Genomic DNA, 17,042 nt, shown 5'->3' with positions numbered 1-17,042 from the left:
AAGGAAAACAGAGGGTAGCTGGAATCTATTTACCACAGTCATTTGGATGAGCCATGGGGCAGCTGATGGAAAATACAGACTGTGCATTGAATGAAAATTGGATGTTTAGTAAATTAAACCTAAATAGATATTAAACAAAATGAAACATGAAAAAAATGTTATAGTTAACAGTGGTGAGGTTATTTCTTGAAGAATACAGATACATACATATACATATACATACAGATGATTAGCATGTAAATACTGTGGGTCTTTAGCCTTGTGAATAAATACTTACTAATACTGGCTAAAATAAGTAAACATAGGCCCACTGTTTTGTTTCATAAACACCAAAGATAATAATTACTAAACTCCATATACATATCATTGTTTTAATAAAATGGATGAAGACAAAAAAAAACAAGCTTTATTATAAGGTGGTGCTTAAATTATACTCAGTTGTTACTAAGGGGCCAAACTTTGTCAAGAAAATATACAATATAAAACCATGGGTCCATCCTGATACAAGGCACGCATCCACATTCTGGCCCTATCTGAATCTCTCAGCAGACAAACGAAGCAGCATTTTCCCATTCCATTTCCATTTTTCTTCTATTGTCCAATTAAGATGAGCCTATGCAAACCGTAGCTTCAGTTTCCTGCTCTTAGATGAAACAGGGTTGCCCGGGTGTTTGTCTCCTGTTGCTGTAGCGCATCTGCTTCAAGCTTCCACATGTTGTTCATTCAGAGATGCTTTTCTGTACACATTGGTTGCAACGAGTGGTTATTTGAGTTGTATTTCCTATTAGCTTGAAGCTGTCTGTCCATTGTCCTCTGACATCAACAAGGCATTTTGACCCAGAGAACTGCCATTCAGTGGATATTTTCTCATTTTTGAACTATCAAGTAAAAAATCCCACTAGGCCAGCAGTTTCTGAAACTCTCATGATCACCTTTCTTTGAACTTCAGCAGGTTGTCTTGACCACCTTGCTTCCATGATTAGGTACTTGTGCAAACAACCAGTTGAACAGGTGTACTTAATAAACTGACCAGCCAGTGTATATTACAGTGAATTGTTATCAAGTGGCCCTGCAATTATATCAAACGAGTAAAATTACCCCCATGCATCTACAGTAGATACTCCTGACATGTTAATGCATAAAATATATGAAACAAAACCTTTTGCTTTTATACTTAACATGCAAACATTACTTATATTATTTTACGTAAGCGCAGAGGGGTTTTACTTTACAAATATTAACATAAAACTGTAAATTATTAAAGAAAATATGCGCTTTTAGCCTAAAAAAGAGAGTTTTTCTTTAGCCCTCCATTTTTTAGGCTAACGAAACACCCCTCTTGGCTCTGATTGGTCAATAGTGGCAGACATGAGCCGTTGAGCCTGTTTGGTGCAAAAGATATCACATGACTCTCTGCTGATTGGTGGAACTGTGGATAAATCCGCCGACAACTGCCGGCGCGAGAGATTCAACTTCTTGTTTCCTGACTACTTTACCATTTTGTAGATAGCAGCGGTTGTAATTACCTGTTTTTTGTGTCTTTTATTGTTTTATTACTAAGTTATTGTGTATTTTAAATGAACATGGACTGCGTAGATTTTCCAAGAGTCCTACCGAACTCACCGAGGAAAGCCCGGGGACAAATTCAGGTAGGTGTCTACAACAAAAATCACCCTCAGGTTAATTAAGAAAATATAAATACTGTTAGCTGTTTATCTAAAGGGTAAGAGTAGTCACCGGCTTTCACGTCCTGACATCGGCTCTTTGTTGTCGTTTGCAGGTCATCTTTGGACCGATGTTTTCAGGCAAAAGGTGAGTTCTTCACTTATAAACCTATAAAGAAAGCATTTTTAGAGGCGTTAATTAGCCATTTTTTTTACGTGTCCAACGTGTAAAATTATGTTAAAACAAACTATATCAAGATTTTCCGCCAAAACCGAAACAGCCCGCCAAATTCTGCATTGTTTATCCGGCTCCCATTCATAAAAACAGTTCGTGTTACTGTACAGCGTGCAGTTGATACACATTAATACAGCATATGGTACATTTTAACGACCTGTGCACTGATTTTTGCACTATTTTCATACTAATCATGTTACGTAGCATTCATTACCGCGCTTACGTGTGTGTGTGAGAAGGCCTGCACTATAGTTTTATGTCCATGTAGAAAATAAACATCCGGCTTTAACTGATGTATGCAAACTTTATTTACTCTGCAGCACTGAACTGATGAGAAGAGTGCGCCGTTTCCAGATAGCCCAGTACAACTGCCTGGTGATCAAATATGCCAAAGATACACGGTACTCCGACGCGGGCATGGCCACTCATGACAAGTAAGCCTCGTTTTTTCTGTTTACTTTGTTGTTTAGCTGAGCTGTTCATATCCAGAGAAATACCCTCTGGTTTTCATAATAGGAGGAAGAGGAGACATTAGCCCTATGCAGTCTTGCTTAGTAGTTCATTTTTAATTTGTGCACAGCTGCATGCAATTTTCCGACAAGTAAACCTTAGTCTGGAAGTGCTCTCCTTGGACACATTAGTCCTTAACAATAATTTTGTTGTTATACAGCAGAGGTAGAACACCTGAAAGCATAATCCTACTGATTGTCTTCATATAATTATGAACATCAAACAAATGCAGCACTTAAGTAATTCTCTAAAAGATGAGTTTTAATAAAAATAGACGAGAAGCTGCATTTGCTGCTTCCTTTTACCTTAATCCAAGTTATGACACGTTAGCACCAGCTGACCTCTAGTGGTGAGACTTCTCAGATGTGCATTTTCTTGTGGAGGAGTTAAGTGTGCAAATGGATTGTGTAAATATTTCAGCAGGTCAGTCACAGCGAATGCAATGACTGTGCACTCATCTGTCTGAAGTTAAGTTCCTTCTCTCTGGTACATCTTTTAGAAGCACAATGGAAGCTGTACCAGCAAATTCTCTGAGGGATGTGCGGCCTCTGGCACTGCGAGCTTGTGTGATTGGAATCGATGAAGGACAATTTGTAAGTCTATATATTTACATTTTACATTTACCCCATTGTTTTTTGTTGTTTTTTTCCCTCCTTTTTTGAAAAAATCCTATACTGCTACCTTTCTGACTTTAAAATAAAGTCCTTGTTTTTTATTAGATATTTTGATAGACATTTACTTTGTTTTTATTTAGTTTTTCCATTTTAATTAATATATTGTTTTTATTCATTTTTTTTTGTTTTGGTTTCTTACACTCTTAAATTTTTAATAACAATTGTGCTATTTTTTTTTATTTTCTCTAGCCTTATTTTTAGTTATTGTTATGTTTTTTCAGCCTTTTTCTTAAAATTTGGGGTTTAAAATATTTCTTTAATGTAATTTCTAAATTTCTTTTGATGTGATCTTATTCTAAACTTACATTTTAGCTTATTTTTAATTTATTTAAAATTGGTCATCACTGCATCTTGTTTTGTTACTTTATCAGCCATCTGAAGAATTACAGTTGCACTAGCCTGTAGTGATGGTAAATTCGATTCTTTTTACTGAATCGAGTTTTAATGAGTCACTCACCAAAGTGAATTGGGTTTCTTGAGTCATTTCAGTCACTGAGTCAGTTGACTAGAGAGTGCAAAAATGTATATTTTCACTCAAACTTAATTTGTTTCTCTTTTAATGTAAATCCTACTGCTAAGATGAATGATTGTAAAAGAAAACAACTATTTTTTTAGAGCAAAAAAGAGCAAAAAAAATTCTAAAGGGAACATTTATTTATTTTTATTTTATTGGTATTTTCCTTAAATGTGTCAAATATATCTAATCTAAATGTCCACTGAGCTGTGAGCCAGGGGGCGGTAAAGCGCCTTAACATTGGTTGCCAACCAAGAAGAAGAAGAAGCTGTGAGCCAGGAGGGAGGGGGTGAGTGAGTGAGTGATTCGTAACAGGAAGGGAGGGGGTGAGTGAGTCAGTGATTCGTTCAACTCGTTTGAGCTGTGAGCCAGGAGGGAGGGGGTGAGTGAGTGAGTGATTCGTTCAACTCGTTTGAGCTGTGAGCCAGGAGGGAGGGGGTGAGTGAGTCCTGAGTGATTCGCTTATGCTATGACTCAGCACAGCAAGGGAGGGGGTGAGTAACTCAAATGTGCTGTTAGCATGCCAGCTGAGTGATGCTACTGTGAAGCGAGGAGCTATTGTCTTGATGTGAGCTTCTACTCAGGGTTTTTTCTTCCAGTTCAGAGCAGAAATGTTTTTGTTAAGAAACTGGCTGTTGTTTTTTCCCCCACAATTTTAATTATAAGCTAGATATATTTCTACTAATGGAATTAGCTTGCTAACAGCAACAGGGATGAGTCAGTGAGTCAGTTGCGCTTGTGAATCATGATTCACGAGTCAGTAAAGTGATTCTCGAGTATTGAACGATTCGTTCACGAATCGAACATCACTACTAGCCTGAATGACCAGTGCTAAAAAAAATTATTTGACTTAATAGTTTTTTACTTCCGTAGAGAGCTTCATTAAATACTCTTTGCTTCCTTCATGTTGCAGTTCCCAGATGCTGTGGAGTTTTGTGAGGAGATGGCTAATTTGGGGAAGACAATCATTGTAGCTGCCTTAGATGGAACCTTCCAGAGAAAGGTGAGTAGTGTCCACATGTCAGTGTGATACAGGTAGACTGTGGCTGCTGCAGGGCAACACTGAGCACCACTCTGGGAAAAGGGGGTAACAAAATGTCCCAGATGATGAACATTTTTAAGGAAACGCTGAATAATCTGCAGGAGCAGCACTGATGCAGACGGCTCAATGCGCTCATTATTCCACACTACATTGTGTCTATTCTTTTCTTCTAATGCAATTATACCTCTGTTCATTCAGTGATATTGACTGTGCTTTTCTGCTGTCCTGCACATTCTTGTAGCCGTTTGGAAACATCCTGAACCTTGTTCCTCTGGCGGAGAGTGTAGTGAAGCTCCACGCTGTCTGCATGCAGTGTTTCAAAGAAGCTGCCTACACCAAGAGGATAGGAGCTGAAAAGGAGGTGAGGAGGCATAACTAAGGCTGTGATAAAAGAACTCTTCAAAGGGTGGTGATGAGACAGACTTGGTGTCTGTATGCAGTAAATATATTAAAAACATAAAAGAAGTGTTCACTTATATTTAATTAGTGATTCTGGATTGAACTGGAACTAACTCTTCTTTGATGAGCATGATGCTGATGGCTTCAAACGAATGAAAATATGCCATAAAAAATCCAGTGATATAAGATGATGAGAATTTTTCCTACCATTTCCTGTATTTTCTCCAGCGCTTTAAAGTTGGAGATGGAGAGTCTGCAATAAATCTGTTGTATACTTATCAAGTCTTGTCTGTTTTTATAGGTGGAAGTGATTGGTGGAGCAGACAAATATCAGGCGGTGTGCAGAAAGTGTTACGGAGGTCTGATGGTTGACAAAGAAAACAGTTCTCCCTTCAGGAACGAAACTCCACAAAATGCCCTCATAGGAAAACTCGTGGACAGCGGTGTTCCCAGGAAGCTCTTCTCCTCTCTACATCTCTGAAGACGAAACAAAGACTTGGTGCAAAAGCTGAGAAATTTAATCAAGTGTGTGTGTGTGTGTGTGTGTGTGCACTGTTGATGTAGTAGTTTTTATCAACTGAATTGTGTGTTTGGGAATGGAAGCAGATTGCAGAGTAAATGGGTTTTTATCTGAAATAACAACTGAATCTTTAATTATTAGTATGTCTGCTAAAGAATTTAATCAAATCAGATCATTTGGTTTGTATTTGGTGTCTATTTGATATATATATATATTATTTACTTGAAGCACTTAATAACCTTGAATCTAAGTAAACAACCTGCTGTCATAGAATCCAGTGTTGTGGTGATATCTGTAACATTTGTTTAGGTTGCTTTTGACATCTTTAACTGTAGCATTAGTAAATGTAAGGTGTTTAACAAATGTATTGACATTCACAAGGCCATACTCAATGGAAACACAGACTCAAAGTTTTACTATGTATTGTCAGTAAAATGTGTGGTTAAACTCGTTGCCATTTCTGAGGAATTCTTTGCTTTTAAAATGTAAATGTTTAGTGCATACTGTGATATGTAATTAAATACACTCACAAGCATCTGAGGCCTAAAATAACCTGTTTAAATCCTGGCAGACTCAAAGGCTGTGCTGTGAGCTGTTGTGTTGGAATGGGAAAGTACAGCATATCCTCTGCAAACTATATTAAACTTGTACTACTGCAGCATATGAATGAAGCAGCATGCACAAGATGCCTGAACCTATGACTTTATTCAACAGTTGTGCATCCGTGACGTTGACATGAAGGCAAAAGAACAAACTGAACTTGGTCAAAAACAAAAGTGGAAATGATAGAAAAACCAATGAACCAAGCACAATTTGACAAGTGTTTATAAAACCTGCAGACCATGCAAATCATTCCAGTCTCACATCTAAAACATAAAACTGTGTGTTAACCCAATTATGATTAATGTTTAAGCAAAAGCATAAATGCAGGATACTTTGTACTTGATATGTGCAGCAAATAATCACACTACATTTTTGTCACTGAGGCAGACATGGCTTACTTTGAAGCTGCAAACAGGAAATAATATTGAAGAAAAAAATCTAGTAGAAACATTTCAAGCTCCTTTCACTGACAACTTCAGGTTGCCAGTTTTGATTTCAAGACTTTCCACAGTATGGAAATTAACAAAAACCATTCACGCACAGCAGTGAGGGCAGCTGTGATGCACAGCTGCTTAACCTTGAAATAACTTCAAGATTTAATCATGGCACAATTTACTGTCATTCACCATATTACATATTTCATTCAAATTTCTCCCTTTGCACAAATGATAAATAAGCAATGTTTTCATACAGCTGGCTTCAGTAATTTATGCACATTTTTGAAGGAACAAACCTTATTCCCCATCCATGATTATAAAAGCAGTAGCATAAGAACAATGTTTAGTGAGTATGAGCCCATCCAACTGACAATTCAGAGTTTGCACACCCACGCCAAAACTGATGCCAGGCCAACTTTTGAGTGTAATCAGATCGACAACAGCTGAGATTAAAAACCAGCAAACATTTAACTGTTGGGCACAAAGCAACATTGCAAAACCCCAGATTTTCTAAGTGTATGTGGTGAATGCATATGTTGCAAATTAAGCACTTATTCTGTAACTATACTAACACACTGGGTCTATTTCCTCTCCCACAGTGTACACAGAGAAGCAGATAATAATCAGGGTTGAGGAAACCAAATGTCACAGACCTTGGAGGAAGTGTGAGGCTGATCTGTTCACAGGCTTGCAAGAAAGCATTGTAAATGGCAGTTAATAAATTACTCGTCTGTATTAGGATATGGTAAATCTGTTCAATGAATGCATAGTTGTGTGGAATCTCCTCCCTCTTTTCTATCTTAAAGGTGGTATCAAAGTCCAATGAACGCTGCTGCAGGCTGGAAACATTTAACCAATTTTTTACAAACACAAATCTGCTGTATTGCCTCAGGCAGACCTGATTAAATTCAGGGTCCTTACAGTTAGTAAAGATGGAAAAGAATAAATTTATGGATAGAAAATTTTATGGTTGTATATAGACTGCCAAGTTTCACAAAATACAACTCAGGCAGAATTTGGCTTTACAGTAGTTTTTCACACTAACAGTCAACTCCCATTTGCTAATTAAATTAATACCTCGTAAACTCGTATTTCCACAGGATTAATAAATTGAAAAAACAAAACAAAACATATGACCAAATTAAAAAAAATATATAATCAGGCACATACAACCATGAAAATGGCAGTTTTACTTGTGAATTGTTTGTATAAATGCATATCCTCAAGTTCCAACAGATTCATGAGCAACACATTAAATGCCGGCCTCTTCCACTTGTCTTGTGGCTGTCATAAGCACTCTTCATAATGTCACATTATGTGACCCTCTTCTACCTCCAGGATCCGCTCATTTGAGGTAAAAGTTGCATCTTTGCACAGGGGTCTAAGGTCAGATTACCCAATCATCAGCACTAATCTCAGCAATCAGCCTAATGTCTTAAGACCTGATCACAGACCCACCGACGTAAACAGCAGTGTTCCTCTTCTCTAACATGGAGTTGCACTGTTCAGGTTCTCAAATCTGACATCGTTAAATCAGCGTGAAACCACATCAATATGATATAGCTCTGCGGGTGTGCAGTGCAACTGCAGTCAGTCCACCGACAGACGAACACCACCTGGCCCATGTGACCTCCCCTCTGTCTCAGTAGCTGGGCGGCTGGTAGCCGGCATCTACCTTGGGCGGGAGGTTTTGGGCGAGAGGAGGCTGCTGTTGGATGTCAGGCAAATTGCTGGGATAGGCTGTATAAGTGGTGGGGGTGTAAGTGGTGGGGGTGTAAGTGGTGGGATTGTAGGAGGTGGGGGCATAGGTTGGAGGATAAGGGGTGGCAATATCCGGCACCGTCTCCGTGTAGGTAGGGATGGCAACATCATTTATACCATGGCGGAAACGACCCAAGGCGAAGTATGTTAGGATTCCCTGCATGATGAGAATAAAAATGTTTAAGTCATTCAAGCTTCTGTGAAAAATGTGCAAGTAATAAATCACACGAGAGGCCGATGAGCATTTTTTCAGCAATAACAGAAATAATGCAAATTTTACACAAGATTAAAAAATTAATGGGAGATACTCATTATGCACTGATGAGCCAAAAACACTGAGCATTCCTGCTTAAAGTGTTAAACCTCTGTTTTCTGCCAGAAACAGCTCTGACCTGCTGAGGAATAGGCTGGAAATACAATTTGAAGAGGCTCTGTGGTATCTGGCACCAAGATGTAAGCAGCTCTTTAGAGTGGACTTATTAGGCTTTTCCTTATCCTCTGTCATAGATACACTGTTATCTTAATCTTAATGAAAAGCTACAAGACTGGGGTTAACAAACACATTAAGTCTTGGCAAGGGAATCAGTACATTTTCTAAAATGTTAAATCACTCTTTTGAATCAGAAAAAAGTACAACATCAAGTACACAATCAAAATATCTACAATATACTTTCAAAACTAAATTTTACTGAATGATAAAGTGACTAAACCAAAGCTGCGATCCCACTCACCCAGGTGGCGATAGAGAAGAACGAGAAAGCGATGCTGGCACGTGCGGCGTCTTTGGGGATTGAGTGGTCATCGGGAGTTTTAGTCCACTGACTGGCCAACAGGCAGAAACACACAAACCACAGGAAGGTCCACACTCCTAAAACAAACATCCAGAGAAACAGACGCACAAATGATCACCTTTTCCTCACTGGATGGAAGAACAAAAGCGTTCAGCTGAAAATACAGATATGAAAAGATAAACAACAGGGTTCCCCCGTCTCCATCTGCTCACACGAAAATGCGCCGTTTTTCCAAACTATCACTCTTTTGTTTTCTTGAAGAATGGCTGACTGTGGAAAGCCGATGTCTGTTTATTTTCATCTGAATATGTGAGGTCATACTCCTCCTCCACCCTTCCACGTCTAATGTTGCAATGATGAATACTGCGTTATGTCAGGGAAACAGTCAGCAGTCTGTCCTAGATTACACCAACACTCAGAGGCTTTCTACATGAAGAAGTTCACGCTTTAGGAACAGCTTGAATGCATGAATCACTCACTTTTGGTGGTGAAAACACTCAATTTATAATCTCCATAAGATGTTCAATTAGTTTATGATGTGCTGACTGCAAAGGCTGTAGCCATTTAGCTCATGCCAAGTGGATGGGAGTATCATCTTGAAAGAGAGCACTCCCATCAGGACGCAAATGATTCAGAGAACCAAGTTTAACTGCACATTTAAAATCCCTGAGTTATCTTTAAAAAAAAAAAAAAAAAAGACAAAGAAGCGCCATTTCAACAATACATCTTATTTTATCTATGTCATTGAAATGAATGAAAGAAAGAAGCAGATATTTCTGACCTCAAAATCGGGAAATGTTCTGTTATTTTATTGTTTATCTTAATTTGGTGTAGTATGAATGGCAATGGGAGAGCTCTTTATCCGTAGAAAAAAAAAAAAAAAATCTAAAACTTGTGAAAACAGTTAAAAATGCAAAAATCTATGCCTTCCACATTCCACATTGTCCAAAACCATCCAGTGGGCCAGACTTGAGTCTTTATTGGGCCCATTCTGGTCACTGGGCCTTTATGTTTGACACCCTTGCACTATAGGATTAAAGGTGATCACTAAGAGCTACTTTGTATTAACATGTAGTGGCGCTTCCCTCTATGTCAGGAGTGGGTAATTCATATTCCCAAGGACAGATGCTCCAAAGGGAAACAACAGCCCAAACAGAGTCGAGTGGTACAGTTTGGTGACTCTAATTAGCAGAGGTGAGGCCCAGGAGATAGCAATCACCTATAGCCACCTGTCAATCAAAGCAGCCATGCCCCAACTTTAACTCTTCACAGAATCCAAATGAGTGAGTTATAAAAATGGTTTCGCCCTCTTTACAGCTGCTACGAATAGATAAATTACATATAGAGGCCGAAACTATGTTTGCACCAGGCTGTAAACACGCTTCTGCAAACACACCCGCCCACTTTGCATCACCACCAATTATTTTGCCTGTCATTGCCTCAGGTTTTTCTGTCAGTCTCTTCTTCCTTGTGCAATCTTTATAAAAATAAACATTCATGCTCACCTGAGAATCCCAGGTCAGCTATGACAGCAAACTTCCTCTCCTCTGCGTTGCTCATAAAAGGCAGGTAAACGTCCAACACGAGGAAGGCCACACATGCCAGGAAAGCAATCACCCCGATACCGACTGCATAATGACACGCTGAGTCGTTGTGATTGAAGATGCATTTGGCTTCAGCTTGGTAGGGGGTGTTGACATAGCCCTCTCCTGTGATACAGGCAAACACCACCATGGCAAAAATCTACAGAAAAACAGAAAAGAAGGCGGGCATTAATGAAAACGAATGAAGAGTAAATAAATGTGGAATTGTTGGTAAAAGCTGATGTTTGCACCGCTCAAAATATCTCAAACTAATCAGGGTCCAGACATCCTCCTAGATTCAATTTATGAATGATGTGTAGGGATATCTCAGCCCTAGCAGAGGTGTCCAGTCTTAAGCTGATCTTGTTTGACTTAACGTACATATAAACTTACGACGTTCATAGCAAATTCAATAAGCTAAGAGTCAACAAAAACAGATATTTTTCTATCATGTGTAACATGTGCCACAAATCTACCATTATAATATTGTTGTTTAAAAATAAAATTCATCCAAAACTGACTTAAATAAATGGATAGTATCAAGTATCTTTGATGACAGGTGGATGTATTCAGTTTGGTTTTGTGATGTTCGGCATGTACAACTGTGCCCTGGAGAGCTACAATAGGCTAGACGGAGATACTGTGTGAGCAGTTTAGAGATACTTTGGGTTTGTTAAACCAACAAGTTCTACTTTTTTCTTCGTGATTTAAAATAGAACAAAACAAAACAAAACAAAACAGAAAACCTGATAAAAATGCTGCAGCAGCTCTGTCACTGTCAGCTTCTTGCTCGCTCTCTCTTTAACATTTGTCAGGGTCATTGTCAGTTACAGTAACATTATCATCCTTTACTTGTCTCCCATCATGCACACGGTGAAACAGAGACCAGAGGAGAGAAACCAGCATGACTTTAAACGACAGGAAAATGCAGAAATGACTCTCATACCAAACTACAATGACAAAAAATACAAATAATTCTTCTTGGTTACACTACGCATTATTTAAATAATTGATGATTAGTTAAAATTTATGTATTTAATTACTTGTTACATTTTGTTTCACAGTCATTTTTTATGCCATGTCTGATGTTACCTCATAGTCAGGAATAAAGTTTATGAATTTTACACTGGTCAACACTTTGTATTGCCAAGAACCCAACAACTACATCAGTGTCAGTACTAAAGAAGTGCTGTATCACTGTGTGTCTGTGTCTCTGCATCAAGCAGAGGTTGGATATTTAGAGTGAAGGTCACCAAAATTGCCAAAATGGATGGAAAATAACAATCTGCATTTTAGATATGATGTTGTTAATAAACATAAAACCCAGAAAAGATCTTCGCCTTTCTTTGGATTTGTGAGTTCAGTGTAGCTTACAGAATGTTGGCGTGCAGATCAAAAATTAAACCTGTTGGGCAAGTAAAGAACTTTGTGCATTCAAATGTTATTTGTTTTTCAGTTTAACTTTTTGCAGGCATTACATGACCTTTTCAGCTCCTTCCAGACAGCCATTGTTCTAACTTTATGAAAAATGAAAGTTCCTAGAAAATATGTAATGTGCTGTAGCCACCATGAAGACAACATGTATAATACTTTTTTAAGCAGCCAATTCTTCAATAATGTGTTTTTGTATGCAACAGCTGGAAGTAAGATCAAAAAGACGCCTTGTTTTAGAACTCATGTGAGAAAGTTAGCAAACACCCCCAGGTTTGTCTTGTCTTCACACCACATCTATCAAATTGAAATGACACTATTTACCAACAACAAAGTCACAAAAGCGGGTAACTTTTGTGGAAAATGGACAAGCTACATAATTATAACATAACATCTTTTCTCACTACCAACTCTTGAAATATCGACTTTCCTTCATGTTAGTATGTGGAGTGTTTATTCCCTCTGACAGGCTGTCCCGTGGTTGGCTTCTCTGTGCTCTGGTTACCCACCTAACCATGTGACCTACTTCTGAGTGCAGCTGCCTGCCATGTGATTCCTGAGATGCCACCAGCTCCCTAACATTGCTTATAATGAGATCTGGGAGGAGGACAGAGAGGGACTGTTTAACTGGTGGGAAGGAAAAGAAGGCCAAAGTCCTGCTGGTGGGATGAGACCAACGATACAGAAAATGAGCTGCAGACAGAGACATTGGAGAAGTGAAAAGCGGGGAGGCGGGGGGGTTCCCTAAATTGGAACAAAAGTAAGACAGGGACTTTCAGAGGAGTAGATGGAAATTTTTGTACATTTTTAAAAGAACAGAAAGTGTTTGTGCAATGAATAACAAATGTCAAACTGACGCACAAGTGTCACATGTTGATTTGAACTTTCAGTTGTCAATAAGCAACACAAATAAGATTTGTTTGGATGACTTGTTTTTGCATTAAACCTAAATGACACACATTTAGTTACATAAATATACTGCAAATATACTGTTTCAGGGAAGGTGTAGCTGCTTTTAATGGCCAGGAGCGAGTGTATGCCCTTTTTTTGTTTCAGGTAAGGCTGTTATAGCCCTTCCACCCAAAAAGCAAACAAAAAACAAACAAACAAACAAAAAACACCAAAATAAACAAACAAACAAAAATATGTAACAATACAAGTGATCAAAATAACCAAAATATAAAGACTCTGTGGAAAAGAAACAATTGAACATACCCTTTATACAGGAAATGTCTTTAGTTTGCGATCAGATTGGTCAACCAGGGGTGGGTGTTTACGTTCACTGAGAATGTCATGTCTACATGACTGTGTCCTAAGTTTATATAATAATAAAGAGACACGAAAACTCACACTCAGCCCAGTTTAAACTAAGCCAAAACTGAATGTTTTAAACAATATTTGAAACAAGGACGCTACCATTTACGAGAAAATCAGTGAGAAATCAACATTTAATTGTCAGTGTTAATGGTACTAACACATTTAACTGCCCTTTCAAAGGGTTTGCATCTTATTTAAACAACAGTTGCTGTTCATACTTAGAAAGGTCTCTCAATCATATGGAATTATAAGTGCAAACTCAGGAAGGCATGCAGAAAGTTTGCCCTGGAGAAGCTACAAAAAGCAGTAAGATGACAGAATGTAAGCTGAGTCATATTTACTAAGAAAACTGGTATAAAAGAAGAAGATAAATTCCACAATCTTGTTGTTGGAAAGTTCTGAGGAACTGGAGGCGGTTTGGACTTCTCCTTTTCCCATGTTTTGGAGCACACTATGTAGTATGTGGTAATGTGGTATTCCAATAAAGGTTGAATGATATTGCAAAAATTTTTGTATTTAAAAAATATTTGCCTAGTTACAACAGTCGGGCAGCATATTCCATTCACTGTTACACAATTCATTCGTTACACACAATACTGCAGTCCTGCAATAAATGCCAGCGTTAATGGAAAATGAAAAAAAAGTTAAATAAAAACTATGATAACACTGGTCCCGGGACCAGGTGTGCTCCTCTTTCTGTGCAATCATACATGCAGGTGTCCTTTTCTAAGATTACACGGTGATGCAGCCTGGAAGAATCTGAGATGAGCACAGCTGCACTGCATACGTGTGCGAGTCAGAGGGGGAGATCAGTAGCACACATTCACCAAGCATAACAGAGAGAGTGGGGGGTATCACCTTACCTGCCTGTTAGCCCCTGTTTACCACTGACACACACATGCACACAGACAACAGCTACAACCAAGGGCACAGTCTGTCCTCATCTGCCACACTGAAAACTCTTCACTCTGCCGGTTAATATGTGAGCTCGTCTTTGCCCGGGCCTGTCCTGCACGGGAGAATATTAATCTTCATTTACAAAGCACACGACAGTCAAGCTTAGTACATTCTGTGGAGATGTAGTAGCTCGACTTCAACTAGGAAGTGTTCAAGGACAGTAAAACGGTCCTTCGGTGTCTGCTCAGTCACTCAGGGTTGCACAACAGTATATTTTTCACTATATCAACGGTCTCATTGAGATTAATTTAGGACTTAGCACATCCCCGCAAAATCTAATGTGTGCCTTCAGATTTACCCAGCAACAGGTGATTAGGGCTGTAAAAGTTCCGAGAACTTTCTCTCAGCGCGATTTCCCCTTTTTAATGCAAACACCACCTACTCTGTCGCTTCAGCCTCGAATAATACAGACTTTTACAACCATCGACTTCCATCCGCTGTGTGAAGTTAAATTATGAGAATGTAATCTCGTGGATTATAAGGAGATAATTATTAATGCCGATATCTGGTAGGTAGTGTTTTCCCGGAAGTACAGTTTTCAGTATTTATTGCTGTGACAGCAGCAGCGGGGGTGACCTGCGGCGCTGTCACGGAGAGTCTTGCTGTAAATACGACGCCCGCCGGAGGAAGCGCACAAAGCTGCCCGCTGTCCCGTATTACCAACATATCTCATCTCTTCACCTCTGTGCGCGGACTTGCTCACATATCCCGCTGGACCTTCAGTTTCAAACACAAACAGCACTCACCCAGCTGAGAAAGCGCACGATGGTCTGAGGCTGGCGGATAAACTTGTAAAAGTCGAAGCCTCCTCCTGCAAACGCAGCTCCGTACGCACTTACACCGCCCGTCTCCTCCATGTCTGCCATTCAGCCGATCCTCCGGTGCGAGTAGACCTAAGGGGAAAGCAACGCTCCAGTTACAGTCGACTACCAGCTATCGCCACCTCCTGCACTCAAGTGAGACCAGCTCAGAGACACCTGAGCAAGCGGCTATGCGCAGAAGGGGCGGAGCTACACAGAAAACTGTTGGCCAAGTTACTCTTCAGCGGGAAATACGTCGTAACAAAACTTGGTGGCGAAGTAACTATCAGCTACTGTGATTGGTCCGCTCAGCATCACCGACGCCTACTGCGCGTTTTCGGCTACTTTTTCACTGGAGTCTTCAGCGAGAGAACAACAACCATCGCGATAATACGATCACAACAACGTTAAAAATGATAATAATAACAGCGTTATATAAGGACTCAAAAACGCAGACAAGCTATCAGAACTGATGAGAAACGCTAGCGGGACAAATAAGTTTGCCTCTGAAAAAGCAAACAAACCAACACACACATACTTCACATACTTGCCTTTTATATCTTAGTGAGGACATCTAATTGACATAATGCTTACCCTAAACCTAACCATCAAAAATAAATGCCTAACCTTTAGCCTAAACCTAACAAGAACCTATCTGTAACCCTGACACTAAAGCCACATTTTAAGCCTCAAAAATGCCTTCAAACTTGTGTGGCTCGGGGACGGTTGGTTACTTATATTAGTAAATAGGCCGTAGTGAACAGGATTTGTGAAAGGGTTATACATGAAATAAAGAAATGTTTGACTCTGCATATTTGTACCAGTATTGTCATCAATCCAGTCCTTTTTGGTTACTTCCAGTAAGTTTTTAGAACTGTGATGTTATATTTGTTACAGTTTCTGCTGCCCCCTTGGTGAGATCTCTCTTGAAAAACACATTTTTAATGTCAATGTCACTTTTTACCCGGATAAATAAAGGATATATAAAAGTCTGATTGCAGCAGCTGCTTTTGATAGGAATGCTCTTTCTGGCTCTAAATTACTTGATATGATCAATATTTAGCGATGTGACTCACCTATTTTTGACAGATTTTAAGTAAGGTTATAGTGTAGCAGTTAAGGGGTATATGGTTACATCTTAAGTTATCATGTAGATTTCCGACTAAAGCATAATTCAGGAATGACCCTGTTTACCTGTTAAAGCTCTGCAGAGGTTCCCTGCAGAAATCTAAATTTTCTCAGAGCCATTACTTACCAGAATTTCTAGAACTGACACAAGCACTTTTTTCGGTGCTTTTCATCTGGCATTCACATGCATTCATACTCCGATAGATGCATCAGAGCAGACTGGAGCAGACAAGGATACTACCACCAACCTTCCGATTGGTAGGTGACCTGCTCTAGCTCCTGAGCTACAGCCACCCCAATGTATCAAATATGCATTCAATGTTAAATGTATGTTTTGTTTTATTTTAATGGACTGCATTTTTATTCCAGGTGTGGTGAGGCTAAGAATAAAGAAGCTTATTTCAGACACAAAAGAAAGCCAACTATAAGTCAAAATCTTGTGTTATTATCTGAAAATTTCACAGCAATGGCACAAAATTTAAGTTATTTTCTAATTTAGAAAAACAAATGTTAGATATTTGCGTTTTTAAAAAAGTAGATAATAACCCCAGATTTTGACTCATAGACGACTTATAGGTGGCAAAAAAGTATTTTTTCCCAGCGGCAGATACAACCTTTCACATATGGCGGCAACATTATGCAGAACAGAAAGTGCGCAAAGTTTTAAATGGTTTGT

At 39.0% G+C, this 17,042-nt stretch overlaps 2 protein-coding genes across 2 annotated transcripts; one reads left to right on the top strand and one right to left on the bottom strand.

Moving 5' to 3' along the window:
• The first annotated feature begins 1,425 nt into the window (after positions 1-1,425).
• Positions 1,426-6,789, top strand: tk1 (thymidine kinase 1, soluble). The gene is made up of 7 exons (XM_003453748.5): positions 1,426-1,649; positions 1,781-1,812; positions 2,220-2,333; positions 2,909-3,002; positions 4,511-4,600; positions 4,881-5,000; positions 5,340-6,789. The coding sequence occupies exons 1-7, from the start codon at positions 1,578-1,580 to the stop codon at positions 5,517-5,519; spliced, it is 702 nt and encodes a 233-aa protein (XP_003453796.2). The 5' UTR covers positions 1,426-1,577; the 3' UTR covers positions 5,520-6,789.
• On the bottom strand, positions 6,366-15,457 carry syngr2b (synaptogyrin 2b). Its single transcript, XM_003453769.5, has 4 exons — positions 15,185-15,457; positions 10,656-10,893; positions 9,091-9,227; positions 6,366-8,516 (listed from the first exon to the last, which is right to left on the bottom strand). Exons 1-4 carry the CDS (start codon positions 15,302-15,304, stop codon positions 8,241-8,243), a joined length of 771 nt encoding a protein of 256 aa, XP_003453817.1. The 5' UTR covers positions 15,305-15,457; the 3' UTR covers positions 6,366-8,240.
• Positions 15,458-17,042: the final 1,585 nt, after the last annotated feature.

Source organism: Oreochromis niloticus, linkage group LG6 (assembly GCF_001858045.2).
Source record: "Oreochromis niloticus isolate F11D_XX linkage group LG6, O_niloticus_UMD_NMBU, whole genome shotgun sequence".
In the NCBI taxonomy this organism is placed as follows: domain Eukaryota; kingdom Metazoa; phylum Chordata; class Actinopteri; order Cichliformes; family Cichlidae; genus Oreochromis; species Oreochromis niloticus.
The sequence above is the reverse complement of the archived record's forward strand: the minus strand, read 5'-3'. Positions and strand labels throughout refer to the sequence as shown.

Coding starts and splice junctions, on each gene's coding strand:
- tk1 (XM_003453748.5), top strand. CDS start 1,578: ATGAACATGGACTGCGTAGATTTTCCAAGAGTCCTACCGAACTCACCG. Junction 4,601..4,880: donor ATGGAACCTTCCAGAGAAAG/GTGAGTAGTGTC, acceptor ACATTCTTGTAG/CCGTTTGGAAACATCCTGAA. Junction 5,001..5,339: donor GGATAGGAGCTGAAAAGGAG/GTGAGGAGGCAT, acceptor CTGTTTTTATAG/GTGGAAGTGATTGGTGGAGC.
- syngr2b (XM_003453769.5), bottom strand. CDS start 15,304: ATGGCAGACATGGAGGAGACGGGCGGTGTAAGTGCGTACGGAGCTGCG. Junction 9,228..10,655: donor AGCTGACCTGGGATTCTCAG/GTGAGCATGAAT, acceptor TGTTTGTTTTAG/GAGTGTGGACCTTCCTGTGG. Junction 8,517..9,090: donor TCTTCTCTATCGCCACCTGG/GTGAGTGGGATC, acceptor CTCATCATGCAG/GGAATCCTAACATACTTCGC.